General features: G+C 43.6%; 1 protein-coding gene across 10 annotated transcripts in view; it reads right to left on the bottom strand.

Annotated features, from left to right (window-relative positions):
* Positions 1–24,121, bottom strand: part of CHD9 (chromodomain helicase DNA binding protein 9) — a 406,054-nt gene that overhangs the window by 133,254 nt on the left and 248,679 nt on the right. For all 10 annotated transcript variants that reach the window (XM_029608540.1, XM_029608542.1, XM_029608543.1 and 7 more), the window contains 2 exons: positions 20,244–20,439; positions 10,528–10,695 (listed from right to left, as the gene is read on the bottom strand). In XM_029608540.1, the coding sequence (XP_029464400.1) occupies positions 10,528–10,695; positions 20,244–20,439 (364 nt within the window). The remainder of the gene's footprint in view (positions 1–10,527; positions 10,696–20,243; positions 20,440–24,121) is intronic.

Genomic DNA, 24,121 nt, shown 5'->3' with positions numbered 1-24,121 from the left:
CAATGATTCCAGGGCCTTCTGCTCTGATGGCGCCAGTTGCATTGATGGAACCAGTCGCATTGCAGCTCCCCTATTCTGATGGCACCAGTGCTCCATACATCGATGGCACCAACAGTGCAGGGCCCTTGTGCTTTGACCGTGCTAGATCCCTGCACTTCAAATGCACTCTTGTGCTTCAATAAAGAGAAAGAATGTGTCTCCAGCCAGTGCATTGAGATCCTGTGCCTGTGGCACCAAGGAAACCCTTGCCTGCTTACTGGTCCAAATTAGGCCAAAGCTCAAAATTTCTCTGACCCACTCGACCCTTAGGCTGCGCCAGCAGTGGAGGGGAGCTCATTTGACTCGCTGTTCACAGATGAAGAGGAGCGCAATCATCTCCAGAACTCATTCTTTTCTATGTTCTGGGGGATATTCAGCCACAATCATAACAACTGGGCAAGCCATGGAAGGGACATAGATACTTGTAAGCAAATGTCCATCAGTGATGGACATCTTACTTCCATATACACAATCCTTGAAGCCACTGATGACTGGCTTTTTGGGCCCTGGCAATTTGTTTCTTTTATTATCCTTTTTAAAAATTTTTAAGCACTGAAAAGTGCTGTTGAGGGGCTGCTCAGGCAGCAAGGCAGGAAAAATACTTGAATAAAGAAAATTGCAGGCCTAAAAGGAATACTGTTGAAGAGAAAGGTACACATTCGGCCTGTAACATGGAAAAAATTAACAGAGGAGTTCATGGGTCAGCCTTACTGTGGGATTTCCAGCACATACTCAGAGCAAATGCTCAAATATTCAACACGTCATGCAACGCTTCATACAGTTAACCACACAATCCTCATCAACCGTCTGTTGGAAATTGGCATCTCTGGTTCTGCACTCCTCTGGTTAAAATCCTTTCTAAGCGACAGGTATTACAAAGTAAAAATAATCAACAAAGAGTCTCCCCCTGTAGCGGCCAAGCAAGGAGTTCCCCAGGGTTCCTCGCTCTCTCCGACCCTGTTCAACATATATCTTCTTCCCCTATGCCAACTACTCAATAACCTCAAACTCACCTATTTCATTTATGCGGACGACGTGCAGATCCTATTCCCCATCAAGGATCCCATCTCCGACACTCTAAACTATTGGAATAGCTGCCTTCACGCTATCAACCTCCTTCTCACAAGCCTCAGCCTCGTTCTCAATATGTCCAAGACTGAACTGCTGGTCATCTTCCCCAACGATAACAACCCACTAGCCAACACCTCAAATATACCATTAGTAAATCAAGTGAGAGACCTTGGAGCCACCCTAGACTCCAGAATGAACCTTAAAAAATTCATTAACCACACCACTAAAGAAGGCTTTTACAAACTACAGGTCCTAAAACAGTTAAGACCTCTCCTACACTTCCATGACTACCGCTCGGTTCTTCAAGCCATACTATTCTCAAAGATTGATTATTGTAATGCGCTGCTGCTTGGTCTCCCGGCCTCTTCGGCCAAACCTCTTCAAATGCTACAGAACGCTGCAGCCATGATCCTCACAAACTCTCGCCATATGGACCACATCACACCGATTCTAAAAATACTTCACTGGCTACCCATCCGCTACAGAATTCTCTTCAAGACACTGACCATCATTCACAAAACCATATTTCAGCAATCCTCTCTCCAACTCACCATACCCCTCAAACCACATTCCTCAACTAGACCCACCAGATCGGCATACAGAGACGCACTCCAGGTCCCACCGAACAAATCTGCTATACACCACGCCATTGAAAAACGAGCCCGATCAACTGCTGGTCCGCATCAATGGAATTCTCTCCCGCCAGGAACATTGTCATATCACATTCAGAAAAAAATTAAAAACATGGCTGTTCGCTCAAGCATATCCTTGAAGAAGTCTTATGGTAACTCTCACGGACCAACACCCCACGGTCGCGTCCTCTTCCCACCCCACAAAGGAACTGTCTCCTGCTAACTATGCTCTTATATAACGTGACCAATTGAATCCTCTGTTTAAATTGCATATAAGTTTACCATGTAAGCAACTGTTCTCTGCTCACATGCTCCGCTCTCCAGTTAGAAATTCTTAATCTATCCCTTTTTTCTAACATCCTTGTTCCACTTTCCCTGTTGTAATATAACTTTTCACTCTCAGTGTTTACCCCACCTTAGTTTATTGTAAACCGGTACAATAAGACCTGGTCTTGAGCATCGGTATATTAAAAAGAATTAAATAAATAAATACAAATATTCAAATTCACTTCATGCAACAGAAACAACTTGATTCTTCATCCAGGAGTATTCAAATCAGCTCTGCTTGGACAAAGGTGGGCTCTAATTGATTTATTATGTGCCTTATTAAAGCAGTTTTTTTTTTAAACCATAGCTAATTTGGTTCTCAGTCAACAAGCAGGACAGAATTAACCATAAAGGTGGGTGACATCTTGGTCTGCCCGAGTGACACGAATCATGGAATACACTATTTATTGCCTCAAATGTGCACATGCAAAACAAAAGCTTTAAAATCTATTAAAGACAACTAATAAAAGTTAGGACTATAGGTGAGAAACAAGACAACAGTATAATTTATCGGTCATCTACAGTAAAAGGAAAGTTAAATGCTTATCTTATATTCTTATAAAATGCTTACATTTTGTTTGTGTAGAAAATTCAAAATATGTACAAAAAATAGGAAACACTAAACAGTTTTAAGTGAAATGGAGAAATTTCTTACCTGATAATTTTGTTTTCCTTAGTGTAGACCGATGGACTCAGGACCAGTGGCTTATGCTCTCCTGCCAGCAGATGGAAACGGAGCAAGCTGACATCACAGTATATATATATACCCCTGCAGTGATCTCAGCCTGCCAGAATTCTCTTCAAAAGCAACCGTGGACAGACTAGCAAAAAAATTGAATAAAAACAGTCAACCATAACTGTAATCAAACAACAATAAACCCTGAACTTGAGTAAGAACATAGGTACCGCATTCTAGGGACTGGATGTACACTTATCAGTAATCTCCTGGGATCCATATCCCCACAGGAGGACCATGAAGGCAAGCAGTCGGCAGCTGAGGGCAGGAAGCTGAGTCCATCTGTCTACACTAAGGAAAACTAAATTATCAGGTAAGTAATTTCTCCATTTCCTTGTGTGTAGACAGATGGACTCAGGAACAGTGGGATGTACCAAAGCTACTCCTGAACAGGGCGGAAGGCTGCCCGCTGTCCAGTCAACATCACATGTGTAAAGGCTGTGACCTCCCAGGCCTGCACATCCAGACGATAAAATCTGGAAAAGGTATGTAAGGAGGACCACGTTCGCAGCTTGGCAGATCTAGATGGGAGACAACAAATGAACCTCCACCCATGACACTGCCTGATCCCTAGTAGAATGAGCCTTAACCTGAGCTGGCAATGGCTTCTCAGCATCCACATATGCGGCCGTGACTACCTACTTAATCTAGTGAGCTATCGTAGCCCACGAAGCTTGTTTGCCCTGATTCTTTCCATCATGAAGGACAAACAGATGATCTGATCTCCGAAAAGGCTCAGAAATCTCCAGATAGCGCACAAGCCTCTTAACATCCAAGGAACAGACGATACACTCCTTTGCGTCCCTGACTTATCCAGAGATGGCAAGGAAATAGACCAATTCAGATGAAATTCCGAAACTACCTTAGGCAAGAAGGATGGAAAAGTACGCAACTGTAATGCCCCTGAAGTCACCCGAAGGCAAGACAACACCTGCAACTCAGAAATACGACACGCAGAATATATAGCCACCAGGAAAGATTGCGCAGTAGTCGAAGCGCAGGGCCCGCTAAAAAAATCCAGCACCAGGTTAAGACTCCACAATGGAGGCCGATACCCCTTTCAAGAAATGGGCCACATCAGGATGGGACAACAAAGCGACACCATTCACTGCGCCTCTGAAACATATAAGAGCTGCAATTTGAACCTTCAAGGAATTATAGACCAATCCTTTAGTCAACACATCCTGCAAAAATTCCAAAATAAGCGGGATCTTAACTGACTGAGGAAGAACACTGTGCTCCTTTGCACATGACCTCAAATACTCTCCAGATCCGCACATACACTAAAGAAGAGGAGAACTTCTGAGCGCAGAGAAAGGTAGCAATTACCGCTGAAAAATATCCACACTAACAGGCGAGCCTTCTCAAGGGCCAAACTATAAGACAGAACAGAGCTGGATCCTGATGAATAACCGGTCTCCTACTGCCACAGATCCATGTGCGGTGGAAGATGAAGAGTGTCCTCCACCAGGAGTCTCCGCAGGTCCAATTACCATGAACACCTGGGCCAATCCAGAACCACCAGGAGTACTACACCCCTGTGGACCTCGATTCTGCGAATGACCTGGCCCAGCAAGGGCCAAAGAGGAAAGGTATAAATCGTTTTCCGGCAAACCTGTACAAGAGCATCGATGCCCAGGGACCAAGGATCTCTCCCTAAGACTGAAGAACGAGGAACCTTCGCATTGCAAGAAGTCACTAGCAGGTGTAGGGACGGAAGACCCCAGCGATCCACAGCTGAAACGCCTCTGCTGACAACACCTATTCTCTGGGAACTAGACTCTCCCTGCTGAGAAAGTCTGCTCTTATGTTGTCTTTTGCTGCAATGTGGGAGGTCAAGAACATCTGAAGGTGGCCTTCTGTCCATCCCATAAGTTGATCTCTCCCCTGCGACACTTGCTGGCTCTTGGTTCCTTCTTGATGATTGATGTGGGCCACCGTCATGCAGTTGGCCAACATCATGCAGACCACCTGACCTAGAAGTCTGTGGCTGAACTGCAAGCATGTCAGCCTGATTGCTCGGGCTTCCAGGCGATTGATGTTCCAGAGAGCCTCTTCGGCCTTCCAACGCCCCTGTGCTGTTAGTTCCTGACAGTGAGCTCCCCAATCTTGGAGACTTGCATCTTTCGTGAGAACTAACCAGTGTGGGGAGGATAACGACACTCCCCACGCCTCAGTTGAACTTCTGCATCCACCACTATAGGTGACAACAGACCTCCATCGGCAGTGAAGTCGAACCAAATAGTCCCGAGATTGCGGGTTCCAACTAGACAGCAGTGAGCGCTGAAGAGGACGCATATGTGCCCTCGCACATGGCACCACTTCTGGGGTGTCCCATTCAAGATCAATCAATTCTTCAATGGCCTCCATAACAGGAAAAAAGCAAGAGGCTTTACATAAGGAAACCAAAATGGGATTCTTCCTCGGCTCTGGCAGACTCTGCTCCAGGTACTCTCAGCATCTTCAAGGCCTGCAACATGGTTCGATACGCCTCCAAACCAAGAGGAATTTCCCCATCTTCCAAAGAATTAGGATTCGCCTCATCATCCATGCCATCTGGATTCCCACCGTAGGATTAGAAGAGAGAGGGGCCACCGGCTGAGGGTCCAACCTGACTGGAGTGGGCGAAGTGGAGGACTGCGCCTGTACAAAGGGGCTTGTAAACCCTGAAAAAACTCCACCTATGAAAAAGCAGCCAAATCCAGACCAAACCCTGAAGGTAGTGGAGCAGGCCCAACTGAACTGCCATCTCCTGCGGAAGAGCCAGTCAAGAAAGTACCAAGATCTGGCACACTTTCAGCCAATGCTGGAACCATGCCATCATCAGAGTGTGAAGAACCAACAAAATACGAGGAAGACAACTCTCCCTGCTCATCCGAACAGCGCTGACACATGTTGGAAGACAGGTCAGGCTGAAAAGCCTTAATATAACCGGCAACCCAAAGAGAAAGGTGCTTAGGCTTATTTACCGGCACCATGAGTGGTGGTAACTGTGCATTTAAATGGCTTGCGTTGGGAAAAAAAAAAAGTGTGAACAAATTTCAGGCACCCCTGAAGTAAGAGCGGCAAGGCGCACGCCAACTAATGTGGATTACCACGCTCAAAAACGTTAGGTGCAGAAAAGTCACGCACAATGCGTGCACAGAACTGACGCACTGCTCACACTGACATTCTGTAGAGGGCATGCACAGGAGTGTGCGAAAATGCTGCCACGGCCTACTATGTTGAGCGCAGAGAAAAGCCTGAATGCGGGGCCTAGTCCACTGGGAGTGCTCAACCTGCCAGGCTGCCCAGGTCCCTTAACCCCGACGGAAGCAGGAATGACGTCGGTACGGCTCACAGAGACTGAAGGAAGGCCTAAAACCCCTCTATCTCTGTAAGTGAAAACCTCAGTTTTTTTTTTTATGTTAAAACGGTTTTTATTGAATTTTCAAAAATACAACGATACTATGAGGTGTGGACTCTGTACACCTCATAGGGCAAATATTACAACAATGGAAAAAGCACACTTCCCCTCCCCTCCCTGCCCTCCCCCGCACCCTCCCACTCCCCCTCTGAGCGAGTGGTCTCGGTAATAACCCATTCAGCGGTGGCAATGATCAAACAACTGGTCACTACCAGCAGTCTCTGGCGTATCGAGTACATCCGTGATTCACTTAGGCATTGAGTATCAAACTACGGGCCTTATGGGACAACGATTGTATATACACCTCCCACCGGGCAAGGAAAGTACGGCTAGCCTGAGTTGTTGTTTTGGATGCCATCTTTTCCATGAGCATCATCTGATGAAGCCCATTCCTCCATGCATAAAAAGAAGGGGGTTCCAAGGACCTCCACTGCAGAAGTATCATTTTCATACCGACCAAACAGGCCTTGCGGAGTAGCATACGGGCACCAGAATCACGGATGCGTATGGGTGAGATGCATCCAAATAGCATCCACAAAGGGGAAATTGGGAATGCCAGATCGATTAGATCAGCTATATAATCTGCAATCCGCCGCCAAAAATGAAGGACAAGCGGACATGTCCAAAATACATGAGATAACGTGCCTCTTCCCCTGCCGCACCGTGGACAGTTAGCCGTACTCCCAGGTATAAAATGGGCGGCCATGTGCGGCGAGATATAGGCTCGACTAAAAAACTTAAACTGCATCTCTCGATAGTACATGCTATCCGTGGTTCTGGTTAAGCGCTTAAAACAACTACGCAGGATGGAGGCCGTCACCTTAAAGTCACCATCTCCATTCCAGCGAGCCTCCAACATTGTGCAGTGATCTGACTCCAATTTCCTCCGCAAGGCTTTATAATACCAGGATAGGGATGGCGGCCTTTTATCCTTAAACCGAAACAGAGTATCCAATGTGTGAAATACTGAGGGACTCCTGCTATCTGTTGACAATGACCGTATGTAATGGCTTATCTGGAGATAGGGAAAGGTGTGGGTTGCCCCAAACCCATATGAGGTCAAGAATTCCCGAAACGGGAGTGGAGTCCCCTCCTTTGTCATCAGATGGCCCAAATACATGACTCCCCTGTCTACCCATTTACGGAAGTATGGGGAGGTGCTACCCGGGCTAAAATCTGCGTTCCCTACTACGGGGAGAAGATAGGCACACGGTGTTCCTATCTGCAATAATTTTAGTACTTTACTCCACGTTTGTCTCAAGGGTCGAACCAATACTGTCTGGACAAGAAAGGGCGGAAGTGATGCAGCACTGGACTGTAGCACATAGGACGGCGCCATCGGATACATCGCTGCCCTGTTTGCCCCAATGGGGGTGTACCCCGTCTCCTGTAGCAACCAGTCCCTAAGGATTCTGAGATTACTGGCCCAATTATAAGCCACCAAATCTGGAAGTCCCATTCCCCCATGGCTCCAGCGGGCCTGTAACCAGGCCAGTGGTACCCGAGATCTTCCCCCCTTCCAAAGGAATCGTCTCACTGCACTCTCTACTTTCTGGATATCCTTTTTCTTCAGTAATAATGGCAAGTTCTGGAGCGCATAAAGCCATCTCGGCAGGATGACCATTTTAAACAGGTTTATCCGGCCACTTAATGAAAGTGGAAGGCCCCTCCACCCCGCCAGGTTGTCTGTCGTGCTTCGCATAAGAGGAGGAATATTGGCCTGGTATAGCAACTCTGGATCAGTCGGAATATGCACCCCCAAATATCGCAATGTATCCTTAGCCCATTGTAACGGAAAGTCCTCTGACCAGGTGTCCTTAAGCGTGGATGGGTAGGCTAATACTTGGGATTTGGACTCATTCAATTTAAATCCGGAAAAAACACCAAAAGCCCAGATCACCCGCAGCAATGCTGGCAGGGAAGCCTGGGGAGACGTAATGAAAACCATCAGGTCATCAGCAAACGCCACACTTTTAAAAATCTCCCTATCCATACGCACTCCCCTAATCTCCCTGGTCTGTTGGATAGCCAAAAGCAGGGGCTCTAATTGCAAGATAAATAATAGTGGCGACAGTGGGCACCCCTGCCTTGTGCCGCGAGTCACCCCAAAGGGTGCGGACTGTGCTCCATTCACCCATATCAGGGCCTGAGGGTTCATATACAAAAGTTGCAGGGCCCGCAAGTAAAACCCCTCAAATCCCATACGGGCCAATAGGGCAAATAAATAACTCCATTCAACCCTATCGAACGCTTTTTCAGGGTCGAAACTTATTGTGAGATACGGCGTATTCATTTGGCGGCACATAATCATGGCTGCCAGGACTTTGCGAACATTTGCAAGGGCATATCGTCGGCGGACAAACCCCACCTGATTTCCCCCTACTAAAGATGGGATTACTAGAGCCAGTCTATCGGCCAGTAATTTAGCTAATAACTTGACATCAGAATTCAGCAGGGATATTGGGCGATAGGACTCAGGCAGTTGGGGGTCCTTTCCTCCCTTCGGGATAAGGGTAATCTGAGCCATATTTCCGAACTCGGGAAATGTGCCCTGCTCAATCAGAGCCGTGAACCCTGCTGCCAGAGGCCCTACTATGTGATTCATCAGCGACTTATAAAATTCGGAAGTATACCCGTCAGGGCCTGGCGCCTTGAGTGGCTTAGCCTTTTGAATAGTTTCCCGGACCTCCGTCTCCGTGATCGGGCGGTTTAAGCAGTCTCTCTGCTCTTGCGTCAGACTAGGAATCGGCAATTTTTCACTAAATGTCTCATAGGCTGCCTGCGTCCCCCCTCCCGAGGAATACAACCGAGAGTAAAACTCCTTGAAGGTGTTTAAAATGGAAGGGGCATCCCTAAGGATCGAGCCATCCGATCTCCTTAACACTGGAATGTACCGGTTCGTGCGATGCGAGCGAATCAGATTGGACATCATACGGCCTGTTTTATTAGTGTATTGATACAACCTGAATTGGTAATAGAGGAAACTTTTCTTGCTCCGGTCATGGATTAGGGAATTCAAGGCGGCTTGGACCGCGCGATAATCGTCCCTTGACTGCGCAGTTGGGCGCGCGCTCAGCCTTATCCGGGCCTGTCGGAGCTGAGCTGTTAAGGCTAAAATTAGTTTATTGATCATTTTATTCCTATGTGAGAGGTATGAGATAATGGCCCCTCTCAGTACCGCCTTGGCGGTATACCAAAAGAGAACTGGTTGGTCACAATGCATCTGATTGGTGCGTGCATATTCCTCCCACTGTTCCTGTAAAAAACCTTGGAACCTGGCATCGTGTGCCAAATAATATGGGTATCGCCAAACTCTGGCACCAGATTCCCCACCTGCCAGCTGGTAGTCCACCCAAATTGGGGCATGATCGGAAATTACAATGTTCCCGATACCCGCTTCCCGAAGCCTAGTAAAGGTATGGCTACTCACTAAAAAGTAATCTAACCGTGAGTGTGAGGAGTGTGCCCGAGAGATATGGGTGAAATCCCGCTCCATGGGATGCAGGACTCTCCATGCATCTAGCAAATGTAACTTGTCTTCCATAAATTGAGGACCTTTACCTAACCCAGGTTCACGCCGCCGCGAGGGAGCCGCATCCAGCTCCGCATCTCTAACCGTGTTAAAGTCTCCCCCAACTATCAAAGTATCAGATATGTACGGGAGAAGATGCGCATATAATTCCCTATAGAAACTTGGCTGGTAGCTATTAGGTGCATAAATATTACAGAACACTATCGGAAGGCCGAACAGGTCGGTTCAGTTTTTTTTTTAAACTTATCAGAGCTCAGCGCTTACTGGCTGAGTTCAGAGACGGTCTCCGGTTGTGGGGGGAGTGTGCATGTGCTGTCATTGCCATGCTCTTGCACCTGCTGCCTTTCAGCCAACAAGCAGCTAAGTCCATGCCGGGAACCAGTTACCAGACCAAGGCACATCTCTGAAGGTCCATGGAAATCACCTCAGGAATTTCTCAACTGGTGGATGGACCTTTAGGTATCAGCACAGGAGAGCGGGGCTTTCGTTTCTCAATTTAAAATTCTCCTTCCAAAATTCACAGCAATCCCCATAGGGTGATGCATGTCCACCATCTGCTGGAGACGGAGAATACAGGCAGGCTGGGATCACTGCAAGAATATATATATATATTGTGACATCAGCTTACTCTGTCTCCATCTGCTGGCAGGGGAGCATAACCTACTGGTCCTGAGTCCATCTGTCTACACGCTAGGAAATAACACAATCCAGCATAACCTATGGCTCTTTATAAGCCTACATATAATATAACATAGATAGAAAAAAATAAGAGAAATCTACATACCCCACCCACACTGTTTTCTCGTCCACTCATGCTTTGTAGAACAGCCTTGTCTAGACCCAACTTCAGACTTGCTCTGTCGAACATCTCTCTCTCATATGAGTTTCGAGTTATTAATCTGTAAACCTTTACAGCTTTGTTTTGGCCAATCCTGTGACAGCGAGCTTGGGCCTTTAGAAGGAGTGAAAAACAATTATGCCTTGGAGTGAGAATTCTTACAAAAATAAATAATGTGGAGTATCAAAATATTTACTATTGTTGACAGTAATGAAAAGCAGATATTTCTAAAAATGAAAGAATGCTTAAAAGGATAATTAGCTAAAAATTCATTCATATACAAAAACCACCTGCTCTACTGAACAGGGAAACAGGAAAAATTAAGTGCTATGTAAACATTAATGGCACAAAATCACACATATAACTGCTATAAAAGAGGACAAAGGGGAACAATTCTACAAATATATTTTGATGAGAAGGTACCACAAAACAGATTTTTGAATTATAGTATGATGTTACCATATTTAAAACAGTTTAGAAATCTTTATGCGCACTATATATTTAGATATTAATTTAATATAGCTTCAAACAGCTGAATCCTTTTACATTCAGGTGTCCCTATATTTCCTTACTAGTGGTAAAGTGCTATTTATCATCCTGTACTGTAAACAGCAAATAAGTGTCATTTCGTGCACATTATATGTAAGGACATCAATTTTCAAAGCCATTTTCACTGCTAGAGTTTTACCCACAGAAATGGGCTTTTTGAAAACTGCCTGCCCTCAGTGTAGATAAAATTCCGGGTTCACAACATTCTCGCCACTCCTTCCGGACAAGCCGGAAAGAGTGGAGAGAATGAGATGGGATTTAAGGAAGCTGGAAGAGTGGTCGAAGATGTGGCAGCTGAGATTCAATGCCAAGAAGTGCAGAGTCATGCAGATGGGGTGTGGAAATCCGAATGAACTGTATTCGATGGGGGGTGAAAGGCTGATGTGCACGAAGCAGGAGAAAGACCTGGGGGTGATAGCGTCTAACGATCTGAAGTTGGCGAAACAATGTGACAAGGCGATAGCTAAAGCCAGAAGAATGCTGGGCTGCATAGAGAGAGGAATATCTAGTAAGAGAAAGGAAGTGATGATTCCCTTGTTCAGGGCCTTGGTGAGGCCTCACCTGGAGTACTGTGTTCAGTTTTAGAGAATGTATCGCCAAAGGGACAGAGACAGGATGGAGGCAGTACAGAGAAGGGTGACCAAAATGGGGGAGGGTCTTCATCAAATGACTTATGAGGGGAGATTGAAGAACCTGGAGGAGAGGAGGAGCAGGTGATATGATACAGACTTTCAGATACTTGAAAGGTTTTAATGATCCATGGTCAACAACAAACCTTTACCATTGGAAAAAAAAATCAGTAGAACTAGGCGACACGATTTGAAACTCCAAGGAGGAAGACTCAGAACCAATGTCAGGAAGTATTTCTTCACGGAGAGGGTGGTGGATGCCTGGAATGCCCTTCCAGAGGAAGTGGTGAAGACTAAAACTGTGAAGGATTTCAAAGGGGCATGGGATAAACACTGTGGATCCATAAAGGCTAAAGGATGGGAATGAAGAGAAGAGCCATGGGGGTGGCTTGCTGGAATGGTGGCCACTCTCTGGTGATTACTACCCTTACTCAATAAGCCTTCACATGGTTAATGCAACACCAACATTGCTCTCTGCTTCAATGGCAAGGGGAAATGTGGAAAAGAGGATTTGCATTCAGACAACAACCAACAAGGACTGAACAAACAAATAAGCTTGGGGGTAGCTTGCTTATTGCAGTGGTTAAAACCCTAAACCAATTAAGCCTGATACTTCACTCTGAATGCATATACAGCATTGTTCTCTGCTTCAAAGGCAGGGGGAAATGTGAAAAAGAGGATTTACATTCAGATAACATCCAACAAGGCATTGATCTGTGCAGTCTGGGTAAGCAAGCATCGGGGTAACTTGTTTCATATGCTGGTTACTACCCTTAACCATTAAGCCTTATGATTCACACCTTTGATGCAACTTCAACATTACTCTCTGCATCAACGGCAGGGGGTGGCAGGAGATTCGAATCAAATAGATACCAACAAGGGCCCTGAACTTGGTCGGTGAAACAGATAAGTACGGGAAAATAAGTGTGGGAGCTTGTTGGGCAGTCTGGATAGGCTGTTTGGAATTTTTCTGCCGTCATTTCTATGTTTCTATGTATATAATTTTACCCACATTGTTTGGAAGCAGTCTCACAGGCAGGATTAGGTTTGGAGAGGCAACATTACACAGTTTTGGATTTTCAAAACTATCAGTCTTGTTTTGGCTGGAAAAAGTACCCACAGAAAAAGCAGGCACAAACCTCTGCAAGTACTTTTTCCAGGGAAAATATGCAAAGCAAAATTACTCAAAGTTTGACTATGATTACTGGTGCAACCCCCCCCCCCCCAAGGGGTAAAAAGTATCTGCAGAGTTTGCACCAATACAGGCAATTAGATTATTGGTGCCCCCACCTATTCCCCACATTACCATTCAGTTAGTGATGTCAATGAAGTAATATGGTTACTACCAAAACCAAAAAAGCAGTGGACTCAGGCAACTGGTCACCCTGATACTGTTGTCTTAATACTGTTAGAAATGGTGATTAACACTGCATTCATGTGAACTGTAATGTGCGTGACTTCAAATGTACAGTAAAATGTTTAATGAGATACAACTTGGATTTACCCAAGGGAATTTTTGCTTCACTAATCTGCTTTTTTTTTGTGCATAATGGTGAGCCAGTGGATGCAGTGTATTTGGATTTTCAGAAGGTGTTTGTCAGTCTCTCATGAGAGACTCCTACGAAAATTAAAAAGTCACGAGTTAGCAGGCAATGTCCTATTGTGGACTGCAAATTGGTTAAGAGATAGGAAACAAAGTGAGACTAAATGGTCAGTTTTCTCAATGGAGAAGGGTAAACAAGGAGGCACCCCCAGTGCCTCCTTGACAGTATGCGCCCAAGAGAGGTCCACTTCCGGCAGCTGTCCATTTTCCTAACCAGCACACATACATAGGTTAGGAAAATGGACACTGATAAATTCAGAGTCCATTCTCCGAACCTGACTACCGGCACCGGAGTGTATAAATCAATATTAAAGGGTCGGGCACTTAATATTAATTTATTCACTCCTTCACTTATTGCCCATTGGTTCCTTCACTGTCACATGTAAGTGAAAGGACCAATCACCTTTCAGAAGCCTGTCCTGAAAGGGGATTGGTTCTTGCATTTTGGTAGCCAACAATACATTAGTATATTTTTTAATTTAAAAAATCTTCAATACAATAAACATATATCTAAAATTATACCTATAATATATTCAAGCATACTATGTAAATCAACAGCTCTCACACTAATTTTCAAGAGGGAAACTTGATAAAATGAGGAAAATAGAACAAAACAAAGGTGCAATTGCAAAAGTTAAAAGTGTACAAAAGGCGTGGACATTGTTTAAAAATGTCCAGTTAAAAATACCATCTTAGAAGCACAGTCCAGATGTATTCCATGCATTAAGAAAGCTGAAAGGAAGGCAAAATGATTAACAGCATGGTCAAAAAGTGAGGTGAAAGAGGTTATTTTAGCCAAAAAACATCCTTCAAAAATTGGAAAAAGGATCCATCTGAAGAAAACAGGAAAAAGCATACATACTGTCAAGTTAAGTGTAAAACATTAATAAGACAGGCTAAGAGAGAAATCTGAAATGAAGCTGGCCATAGAGGCAAAAACTCATAATAAAATTTTTTTTAAAATATATCCAAAGCAGAAAACCTGCAAGGGAGCGGATGGATTGTTAGATGATTGAGGGGTTAAAGGGGCTCTTAGGGAAGAGAAGGCCATTTCAGAAAGACTAAACAAATTCTTTGCTTCTGTGTTTACTAATGAGGATGTTGGGGAGATACCAGTTCTAGAGATGTTTTTCAAGGGTGATGAGTCAAATGAACTGAACCAAATCACTGTGAACCTGGAAGATGTAGTAGGCAAAATTGACAAACTAAAGAATAGCAAATCACCTGGACTAGATGGTATGCACCCCAGGGTTCTGAACGAACGCAGAAATGAAATTTCAGATATATTAGTTAAAATTTGTAACCTATCATTAAAATCATCCATTGTACTTGAAGACTGAAAGGTGGCCAATGTAACCCCAATATTTAAAAAGGGCTGGGGGGGGGGAGAGGAGACCCCGTAAGGCGGCCGGATTTCTTTGAAGAACGTTTTACCTTGTCTGTGCTCATCGAGGGTCAGGACCAGATCCCGGCCCCAACGGAGGTGCGGATGTGCCAGTGACATCATCGAGGAGGGACCGGAATGCTATAAACTGGCCCCTCCTGTGGGCATAGCTTTGCTGGACTTTCCTTGACCCGGAATAACTTCATTTGGAAGAACTTTACAAATTCTGTGAGTAAAAGTTTACTTTTTGTCCCTCTCCTCAATCTCCCATCCCAGGAGAATTAAGTCTGAATCTTATTTTCAGAGATACGTATAAAGGAGATATCTTTGATTGGCCTTTCCTAAAATTGACTTTCCTATATAAACTAATCCGCATACCAAAAGGAAGGCTCGGATAAGGGAGGCAATGACACTGTCTCCCCTCCCGTTATCATCTCAGCCCCAGATATCTTTTTTTTATGGCATCAGCGAATGAGACACCGAAGGAAAGGGCCGCAGTGGAAGTCGCTTCAGAGCGAGAAGCGACGCCACAGGCCGAAGTCATCTCTTTAAGCCCCGGCGCGCACCTAGCACTCCCTCTCCACAAATTACAACTTTAAAAAATCTAATTGGCCCTCTTAAGATTGAAGAGGGTCCAGAAGACCAAAATACCTTACCCAAGGAAGGTGAGGAGACCAAGCTGTGGGGGGGAGTTATGGGGGACCGCAGGAAACTTTGTGGTCTGCGATCAAATCTCTAGAAATGGCAATCATAAATCTGACTCAAAATACTTCTAATTTCCAACAAAGAGTATTAGATCTGGAAAATTCTATATCTCTGCATAGTAACAAAGTGAGAAATTGTGAAGAGTGATTAGATAAGGTGGAATCCCTCCAGAAAAATTTAAACTGAGTTATCTAATGTAAAGAAATTAGAATTTATAGAGAATTCCCTGAAATATCCCAACTTGAGGGTTTTGAATTTTCCCTTTCAGAAATTAATACCTGCAAAGGAAATGTTTATAGAGTATTTACAACAGGTACTGAAAATGTCTAATCAAGCTATACCAGCTTTTGCTAAAGTTTATTATGTAACCCCAAGAGTTGTAATAGGGAATCAATTGGGAAATCCGCAACCAGAGGTTTCTATGAATCTGTCTGGAATATTAGAAACTTCTACTGATACTGAGATATCTGTAAGAGCTATGCTATATGTCTCATTTCTATTTCAGACTGAGAGAGATGTGGTATTAAGACTATTTCTCAGACATCATTTAGAGAAATTTCATGGGCAACAGATCTGGCGAGAGTGACCCAATTGAGAAGGAAGGTCATTTTGAGGTTAAACCAGAAGTCCTTGCCAGGGGAGCAAGGTACCCTTGCAGATGTGAAATACAATATACGGAACATAAGTATGTCATTTTTGAGATATCCCATCTACAGGCCTTTTTAGAATCTCACCCCCTTAACACAGTAACTGGCTAGAAGCAAATATAAGGTTTTGGCTGATCTCTCTGATTTATTTATTTGCTTTTATATACCGATATTCAGCTAATGCCATTACATCGGTTTACATATAACAATTAACTAAAAAATGGATACAATGTAATAAAATATAACAAATGAGGGGAAAATGGGATATGTATTACAATATATAACTATCATATATGTTAAAATAGGAGTGTGATCAGTGAAAGATTGGGGGTTGAGAAGAGGGAGAAACAAGAGAGGGATGGGTTAAAGAGTGTAGTGATTGATAAAATAAAAAGAAGGGGGATGGGAAAAAGGGAAGTAAAGGGGAAGGAATAATTGAAAGTGAAAGAAGGGTTATTGATTTTAAGACATTGTAAATGCTTTATTGAAAAGCCAAGTTTTTCTTGAAAGTTTTAGTAGCTTCTTCAAGTCTTATTTCTGTGGGTAACGTATTCCATAAAACTGGTCTTGCAATGGAAAAAGCACGTTCTCTTGTAAATTGGTGGTGTATCACTCTTGGTAAAGAAGTTAAGAGAAGCCCAGTATTTTTTTAACGCAGGTTTCCAAGTGAGTCTTTAAAAGAAGTTTGTCTTTCATCCATTCTGTTTTATTATTAGAGAGAGCTTTGTGGATTAGAGTTAGGGTTTTATATATTATCCTGTGAGAGATTGGTAACCAATGAAGTTGTTTAAGGATCGGAGTGATGTGTTCTTTTCTTTTGCAGTTGGACAAAGTTCTAGCTGCTGCATTTTGTAGAAGCTGTAAAGGCTTTATAGTTGAAATTGGAAGACCTAGGAGAATTGCATTGCAGTAATCTAGTTTTGAAAAAATTAAGGCTTGTAAAGCTGCTCTAAAGTCTTCAAAGTGTAGAAGATGTTTAATTCGTTTTAAAATTTGAAGTTTAAAGAAACCTTCTTTTAATATATTATTAATATGTTTCTTAAAGTTTATTTCATTATCAATTGTGACTCCAAGATCTTTTGTAGTATGGATGAAATCTTTGTTTATAGTGAAGCTATTGAATTGGGGATTAAGTAAAGGTGAGTTTTTATTGCATATATATAACATTTCAGTTTTGTTATTGTTGAGGGTGAGAGCCATTTTTAAGAGATGTTGAATTGATTTTAGGTGGGTGTTCTAGATGCTTATTGTATTTTCCAGTTTGTCGTTAATTGGGAGTAGAATTTGGACATCATCAGCATAGATGAAGTAAAGCAACCTGATCAGTAAGAGGGGATTTGATTCAATCCCCCACATTTTCCTTTTTATTTTTCAAGTAGAATAGCCGTTTTGCTGGTGATTACTGAAACTAGGACGTCCAGCCTGGGAATCCTCAGGAGAATATTCCTATCTTCTAGTGAGTAGTAAGGGTAATTTTAATCATGAATCTATTCCCCCTGAATCCCACTGAGGGAATCCAATTACATTAGCACCATACCTCATAGAGCCATGTGCAAGGGGAAGGCCTTTGAGGGCTTCTGGACTCTGCAGGATCAGGCCTCCCTTCCAACTGGTCATCTCCCTTGGAACCTGAGATCTTGAGCAACCATCACCTAACAAATCAATGCAGATAATTTCTCTCTGTGAAACAAATGCATTGCTGATGACTCCTCTTTCTCAAATAAACATTCCCATTCCTCCAAAGAATCTAAGGGTAATTTGTTGCAGGTGGCCGGCCACGGGCTTCTCCCTGGCTGGTTCTCCTTACCTCCAGCAAGGAACAGATGGCGTTCCTCCCTGCAGCGGCAATGTGGCAGGCTACTGCACAGGCCAAGCCGCACGGAGAATGCTGCTCTGCTGAGAAAGCATCCCTAGGCACACACGCACCTCTTCAAGATTTAAAGGGCCTGCGGTGGGAAAGTCACCGCACCACCGGATGACGTCTCCTGGACCACTCTCATAAAAAGTCAGCCCGAACCAGCCAAGAGTGCCTCAGCAACAGGTCGAACTGAGTAACTAGTTGCTTGTATTCCTGCTCCTGCGGTCCTGGTTCCGGTCTTGCTCTTGTGTTTTTCTCCATTGGTTACTAGTTCCAGTCCTGTTCTTGAGCCTCCATTCCTGTTTCTCCACTTCTTCAGCTCCTTCCTCCTGAATTGACTCTTTGGTTGGATCTCGGCTTGCCTTGACTCAGTCTTCTTCTTGGATCATCTCCCGGCTGACCTCAGACCTCATCTTGACCTCGCTTGTTCTGCTGCCTGCCCTCGGCCCATAAGGACTTGTCCTTCCTGCCTGATCCCTTCTACGGATATCTTGCCATCCAGAGGCCTGCGCCTAAGTCCAGCCAGCCCCGGCACCCAAGGGCTCTACCTGTGGGGAACGTGGGCTGGTATTGGTGAAGCTCCGGTTAGACCTCTGCACCAGCCATCTCCACCTGCTGATGGTGAGGACCTGCAGGGCTCCTCCCTGCAGGTAGTATCAACCTCACTTCAGCTCAAGGGTCCACTGATGCAACAGCATTCAGTAGTTGGAGTCTACTCCTGACATGAAATTTTCCCTGACCTCCTGTGTGAACATCTGAGCGGACAACCCTTGTAGGCAGAATCAGAGCCTATCTTTCCAGAGGATAATGGCAGGGAAGTATCCCTGTCTTCATTGTATCTCTGCTCTAAGCACCTCAGTATTTGTGTGCAGGTCTGAAAGGGCTATACCTTAAACACAGGAATTCTGAGAGTTACTGTGGCATCCTACCACTTAGTCTGGGTGGAGCTTGGGTACGTCCTATTGTCAGGACTGGTATGGCATGTATGATAAGAAAGGTGAAATCTAAACTTACCTGTTGATTTCCCTTCCTTTTAGTTCTGCCAGACCAGTTTAGAATCTACACAGGGAAGTTGCAACAATCAAGGGCTCTTGGTCCGACAAGTTTAGAAAACTAGCAGAAAAACATTGTTGCCCATGCTGAAGGTAGTTGGCCTAATTATGACCTTGGTGTAGGGATTATCTAATTCCTGGCTTAATGACCTATCAGTGTGGGAACTCAGACCCCAAATAAGTCATTTCCCCAAAGATGAGGCGGGTGGTGCAGGAGAGTCAGTCCACGATGACCATCGCCCAAAGCGCCCCCAAAACATAGCCTATGTTCCATCAGAAACCTGGACCTAAAGCCTTCCCGGGAGCAGCCTACTCGTGGCTGCAGCATCATTCTACACATCTACCCCATCAATGCAGATGGAGAACTACTGAAGATAGCACCAAACTCCTATAGGGGAAGTGACATCAGCTTTGAGTTTCTTTCCTGTCTCCATCTACTAGCCGGGGGAAATAACCCACTGGTCTGGACTGGTCTGGCATGGACGATGACAAAATCTGAAGATAACATTTCCTTAATATATATTGCATCTCAGGCTCCTGAAGACACCAAAACCCTATGCCTGGGGGATTTTCTTCCTATATTTGTGGCATAGAGTAAAAATCAATGAGTCATTTAAGATGAAGACCTCATTTTTACACACTAGCATGGGTTTCCAAACTATGGCCTGTGAGCCAGATCCAGCCCATGGAGTTTATTTTTCTGGCCAGAGGATCAAGTTTTGCATGTTTTTTCCCTTCCCTTCCCAACCCCCCCCCTCTCAATGTACTGCCAAGGTGAATGCAACAAGGCTTAATTCCCTGATTATAATCCACCAGAGATCAAGGGTCACAAGTGTGCATGAAGGAGGGCGAGAGAATGGATAAGAACCATACAGGCACAGAAGCAGGGCAGTTGCTCAGGCAATGGTCATGTGGGTGTGCACACCCGCTGCAAGGAGAAGTGGCTGCAGCCTGGGAGAGAACAAAGGCCGTCTTAACAATCTAAAGTGTACTATGTGGTCCTCAGCCCTACAGTATTCTATAATATCAGAGAGCCAAAGGAGTAACTTCTTTATTGCAACAAATTGAAAACAAAATTTTTTGGACAGAATAGGATTTTTTTTTTTTTTTTTTTACACACACGCAAACACTCACTACCCCTGACCCAAATAGGCCACAGTGTAACCACCAGTTGTGTGGTGGATACAAAGAGAAAGCAGCCAGGTTTTGTTGGCTGCTTCAAGGTACATGCTGACCTGTAAATCATTCTGCGGATTCCAATCAGAGTCAAAAATGATACAGGTATCTGCGGCAGTTAAATTGATGCCCAAGCCACCAGCCCTGGTACACAGAAGGAACACAAACCGGTCAGAATCAGGCTTACTAAACCGATCTATAGCAGCTTGCCGCAGGTTTCCTCTCACTCTTCCATCAATTCGCTCATACAGATACCTGTGAAAGACAAAAACCACCATGAGTGCTATAAAGTTGTGTGAACAGATACACAGAAGATGCTTTCTTATTTTCTGTTATTTCTAGAACAATCATTCACACACTGGTAAATCCGTATTCTTTGTAAATTAACATTTTTTTTGCTTGTTACTTTTGTTTTTATTTATCATTGGAACATCTCATTTGAGGATCCTTAGTTCTTCATTTCCAAAATTTCTAAACTCATGTTACGCTTTCCCCCATCCACCCCTCACTCAAACACCCTCCCAAAAAACCCAAACGTCATCATGAACTCTCTCGAGACCATATCCGCTTCTGAAATAGATTCAATCCTAAAGAAAATAAATCCTTCATCACACCCATCTGACATTATCTCCACAAAATACCTCTTAACAATCCCGAACACAATAGCCAAACCCATAGCAGAGATCATCAACTGCTCCCTCTCTCTTGACAATGTACCTGTCTCCTTAAAACTGGCCATAGTCAAACCCATTCTAAAGAAACCCAATCTTGACCCCGCAGATCCTGCCAATTATCGGCGAATCTCAAACCTACCCTTTTTGGCAAAACTTATGGAAAAAGTAGTTAACTTCCAACTCTGACAACTTAGAAAAATACAATATCTTATTCCCTTCCCAATTTGGTTTCCGTAAATTCTTCAGTACTGAAACACTCCTAATCTCCCTCACAGACACCCTCCTCAAAGGATTAGATAACGGCCACTCATACATTCTGGCCTTGCTTGATATATCTTCTGCCTCTGACACCATCAGCCACAACATTTTAATTAACCATCTCACAGAAATAGGCATAACAGGAACCGCCCTTCAATGGTTTGAATCATACCTAGAGAATAGACACTACAAAGTCAGAATAGGTAATAGTGAATCCAAGCCCATCAACTTAACTTGAGACGTACCACAAAGCTCCTCCCTATCCTCCACCCTCTTCAACATCTACCTGTTGCCCCTTTGCCAACTCCTCTCCAATTTAGGTCTCACTCACTTTATTGTACACGGACAACATCCAAATCCTTATCCCTATCACTGAATCTCTCTCCAAATCCCTCAAGACTTGGGAAAATTGTCTTTCAGCAATTAACCATCTCCTCAAAAACCTCCATCTCGCACTTAACACATCCAAAACTGAACTCCTCATTATTTCTGCTCACCATCACACTGTGATCCCCCCCGACATCAACTCCCTTCCCCCCTCAATTTCTTTCTCGCAACATGTACTAGATCTTGGAGTCATCTTAGACTACCAATTAAACTTAAAAAAATTTGTCAACTCCACCATGAAAGAATGCTATTACAAACTCCATGTCCTAAAAAAACTAAGACCCCCTCATCCACTTCAACGACTTCCGTACTGTCCTTCAGGCCACATTATTCTCCAAAATAGATTACTGCAACTCACTACTCCTAGGCCTCCCCTCATCGACCATCAAACCGCTCAAAATGTTGCATAACACTGCCGCAAGAATCCTAACACCTGTAGAAAAGACCATATCACCCCAATCTTAAGAGACCTCCACTGGCTCCCAATATCTTTCACAATTCTCTACAAGAGTCTTTCAATCATACACAAGACTACACAACCAAAATATCCATTGGTTAAATGACTCCAGCAGACCCACTAGATCGGCCTACAAAGGAACCTTACATACACCCTCCCCTAAACTCACACATCTTAACTCCAAAATAGAACAAGCTTTATCCATTACGGGACCCTCAATCTGGAACTCCATGCCCACTGACCCCCGTCTGGAGCACTGCACCCAGAAATTAAAAAAAAACCCCAAAAACTAAAGACCTGGCTCTTTAAACAGGCATTCGTATAACATCCCCCCTTTGTACGCATCACAATATCTCAAAAATTACTACGTCAAATTTCTACCACCCTACTCACTCCTTCCCCGCTTATCTATGCTGGCTTCACCACACACCCCCTCCATACATAAGACATTTTTTGTTATTAAACCTTGCAATACAAGACTACGGAAACAAACTGTTAGGCCCCCCCATGTTACTCTAACATACTCATGTTATTCATCAACCAGCTCCATGAAAACCTTTTAGCATTTCTTTTATAATCTGCTATTGTAATCTGTTATTCCCTTATTATGGTAACCTGTTATACCAACCAGTTCTATGAAAACCATTTAGCGTTTCTTTATCCCTTGTTATTGTAATCTGTTATATTTCCACGTATACCCGATATATATAATGCTATTATCATAATATGTTCCTTGTACCCCGATATGTTCCATGTAAACCGATATGATGTGCAAACGAATATTGGTATATAAAAGCCTTAAATAAATAAATAAAATATGCCAAAGTAGAAAACAAAATACTGGATTCAGAAGGAATCTGATGTGTCCCAAACGGGGGAAAAAAAATCTGGGAATTTCTGCAGGAGCTGTCTAATGCAGGGTTTCTTTATAAAAGAAGGAATGTCCTGCTTTCAAACTATATTAAGTAATGAGCAACACATGAAAGACTGAAGACAATGGACATCTGATTAGATAAGTTGCTTACAAAAAGTCTGTAAATTCCAAGAATAATATTGAGAATTACAAGTTCTTACCAAGATACACTTGTTTAGCTGAAACTAGTCTTATCTTATGCAATAAAAAGGGTATAAAATAATTCCATGTAACGTAAAAAGTAGAAATAATAATTCAGAATTAATGTGTATGTGAACCCTTAATTTCCTTAGCACAATTAACTAATTAGAAATAGGTGCTTAAATAATTGGGCTACACGTAAACCAACTTGCGGAGTAAATCTGCAGGAATGAGATTGGGCATCCTGCTCTATATAAAGGTCTAAAATGTTTTAAGTTTGGTCTTCACCATAAACGTTAGTGGGAACTCATCATGCCAATATCAAAAGAAATTTCAGAGGAGTTATGAAAAGGTAGTTGATATTTCTTTGTCTGGACAGGTTTACAAGATAATTTCTAAACATTTGGGGCTCCATCCATCCACTGTCAGAGTATACAAATGGAAAAAGCTGAAGACTATCAAGCTGTAGTCATCCTGCCAAGATCACCTCAAGAGCAAACCGAAACATTATCCAGAAAGTCACAAAAAAATCCAGACTACAGATCTCAAGGCCTCTCTTGTTGTATCCGACGTGAGGACCATTAGGTCAATCAGGAAAAAAAAACCCTAAATGTAATCTACTTTGAAGTGCCGAAAAGCAGAATATAAATGTTCATGAGAATATAGCTAGGAAGAAGTCACTGCTCTCTAAAAGAAATATTTGCTGCTTGCCTCAAGATCACCAGAGAGTAGCTGGATAACCCATAAGGCTTCTGGAATATTGTTCCCTGGACAGATGAGCAAAACATTTTTCGGTCACAATAACAAATGTTTTGTTTGACAAAAACTAAACACTACCTTCCAAAATGAGAATCTCATCCCAACTGCCAAGTAGAGTAGTGAAAGTATCATAATGTGGAGCTGCTTTGCTGCATCAGGACCTGAACGGTGTGCTTTCACCTTATATTCCGCTTTATTTCAGGAAATTCTAGAGGAGAGTGTAAGACCATCTGTCCGTAGGCTGAGGCCAAACCAAGCCAAAAGTGGGTAATGCAGCAAGATGACAACCCTAAACATTCAAGCAAATTTACTAATGAATGGTTGAAGAAGAGATTTTGTATTTTGGTC

Source organism: Rhinatrema bivittatum, chromosome 7, assembly GCF_901001135.1.
Source record: "Rhinatrema bivittatum chromosome 7, aRhiBiv1.1, whole genome shotgun sequence".
NCBI lineage: Eukaryota > Metazoa > Chordata > Amphibia > Gymnophiona > Rhinatrematidae > Rhinatrema > Rhinatrema bivittatum.
The sequence above is the reverse complement of the archived record's forward strand: the minus strand, read 5'-3'. Positions and strand labels throughout refer to the sequence as shown.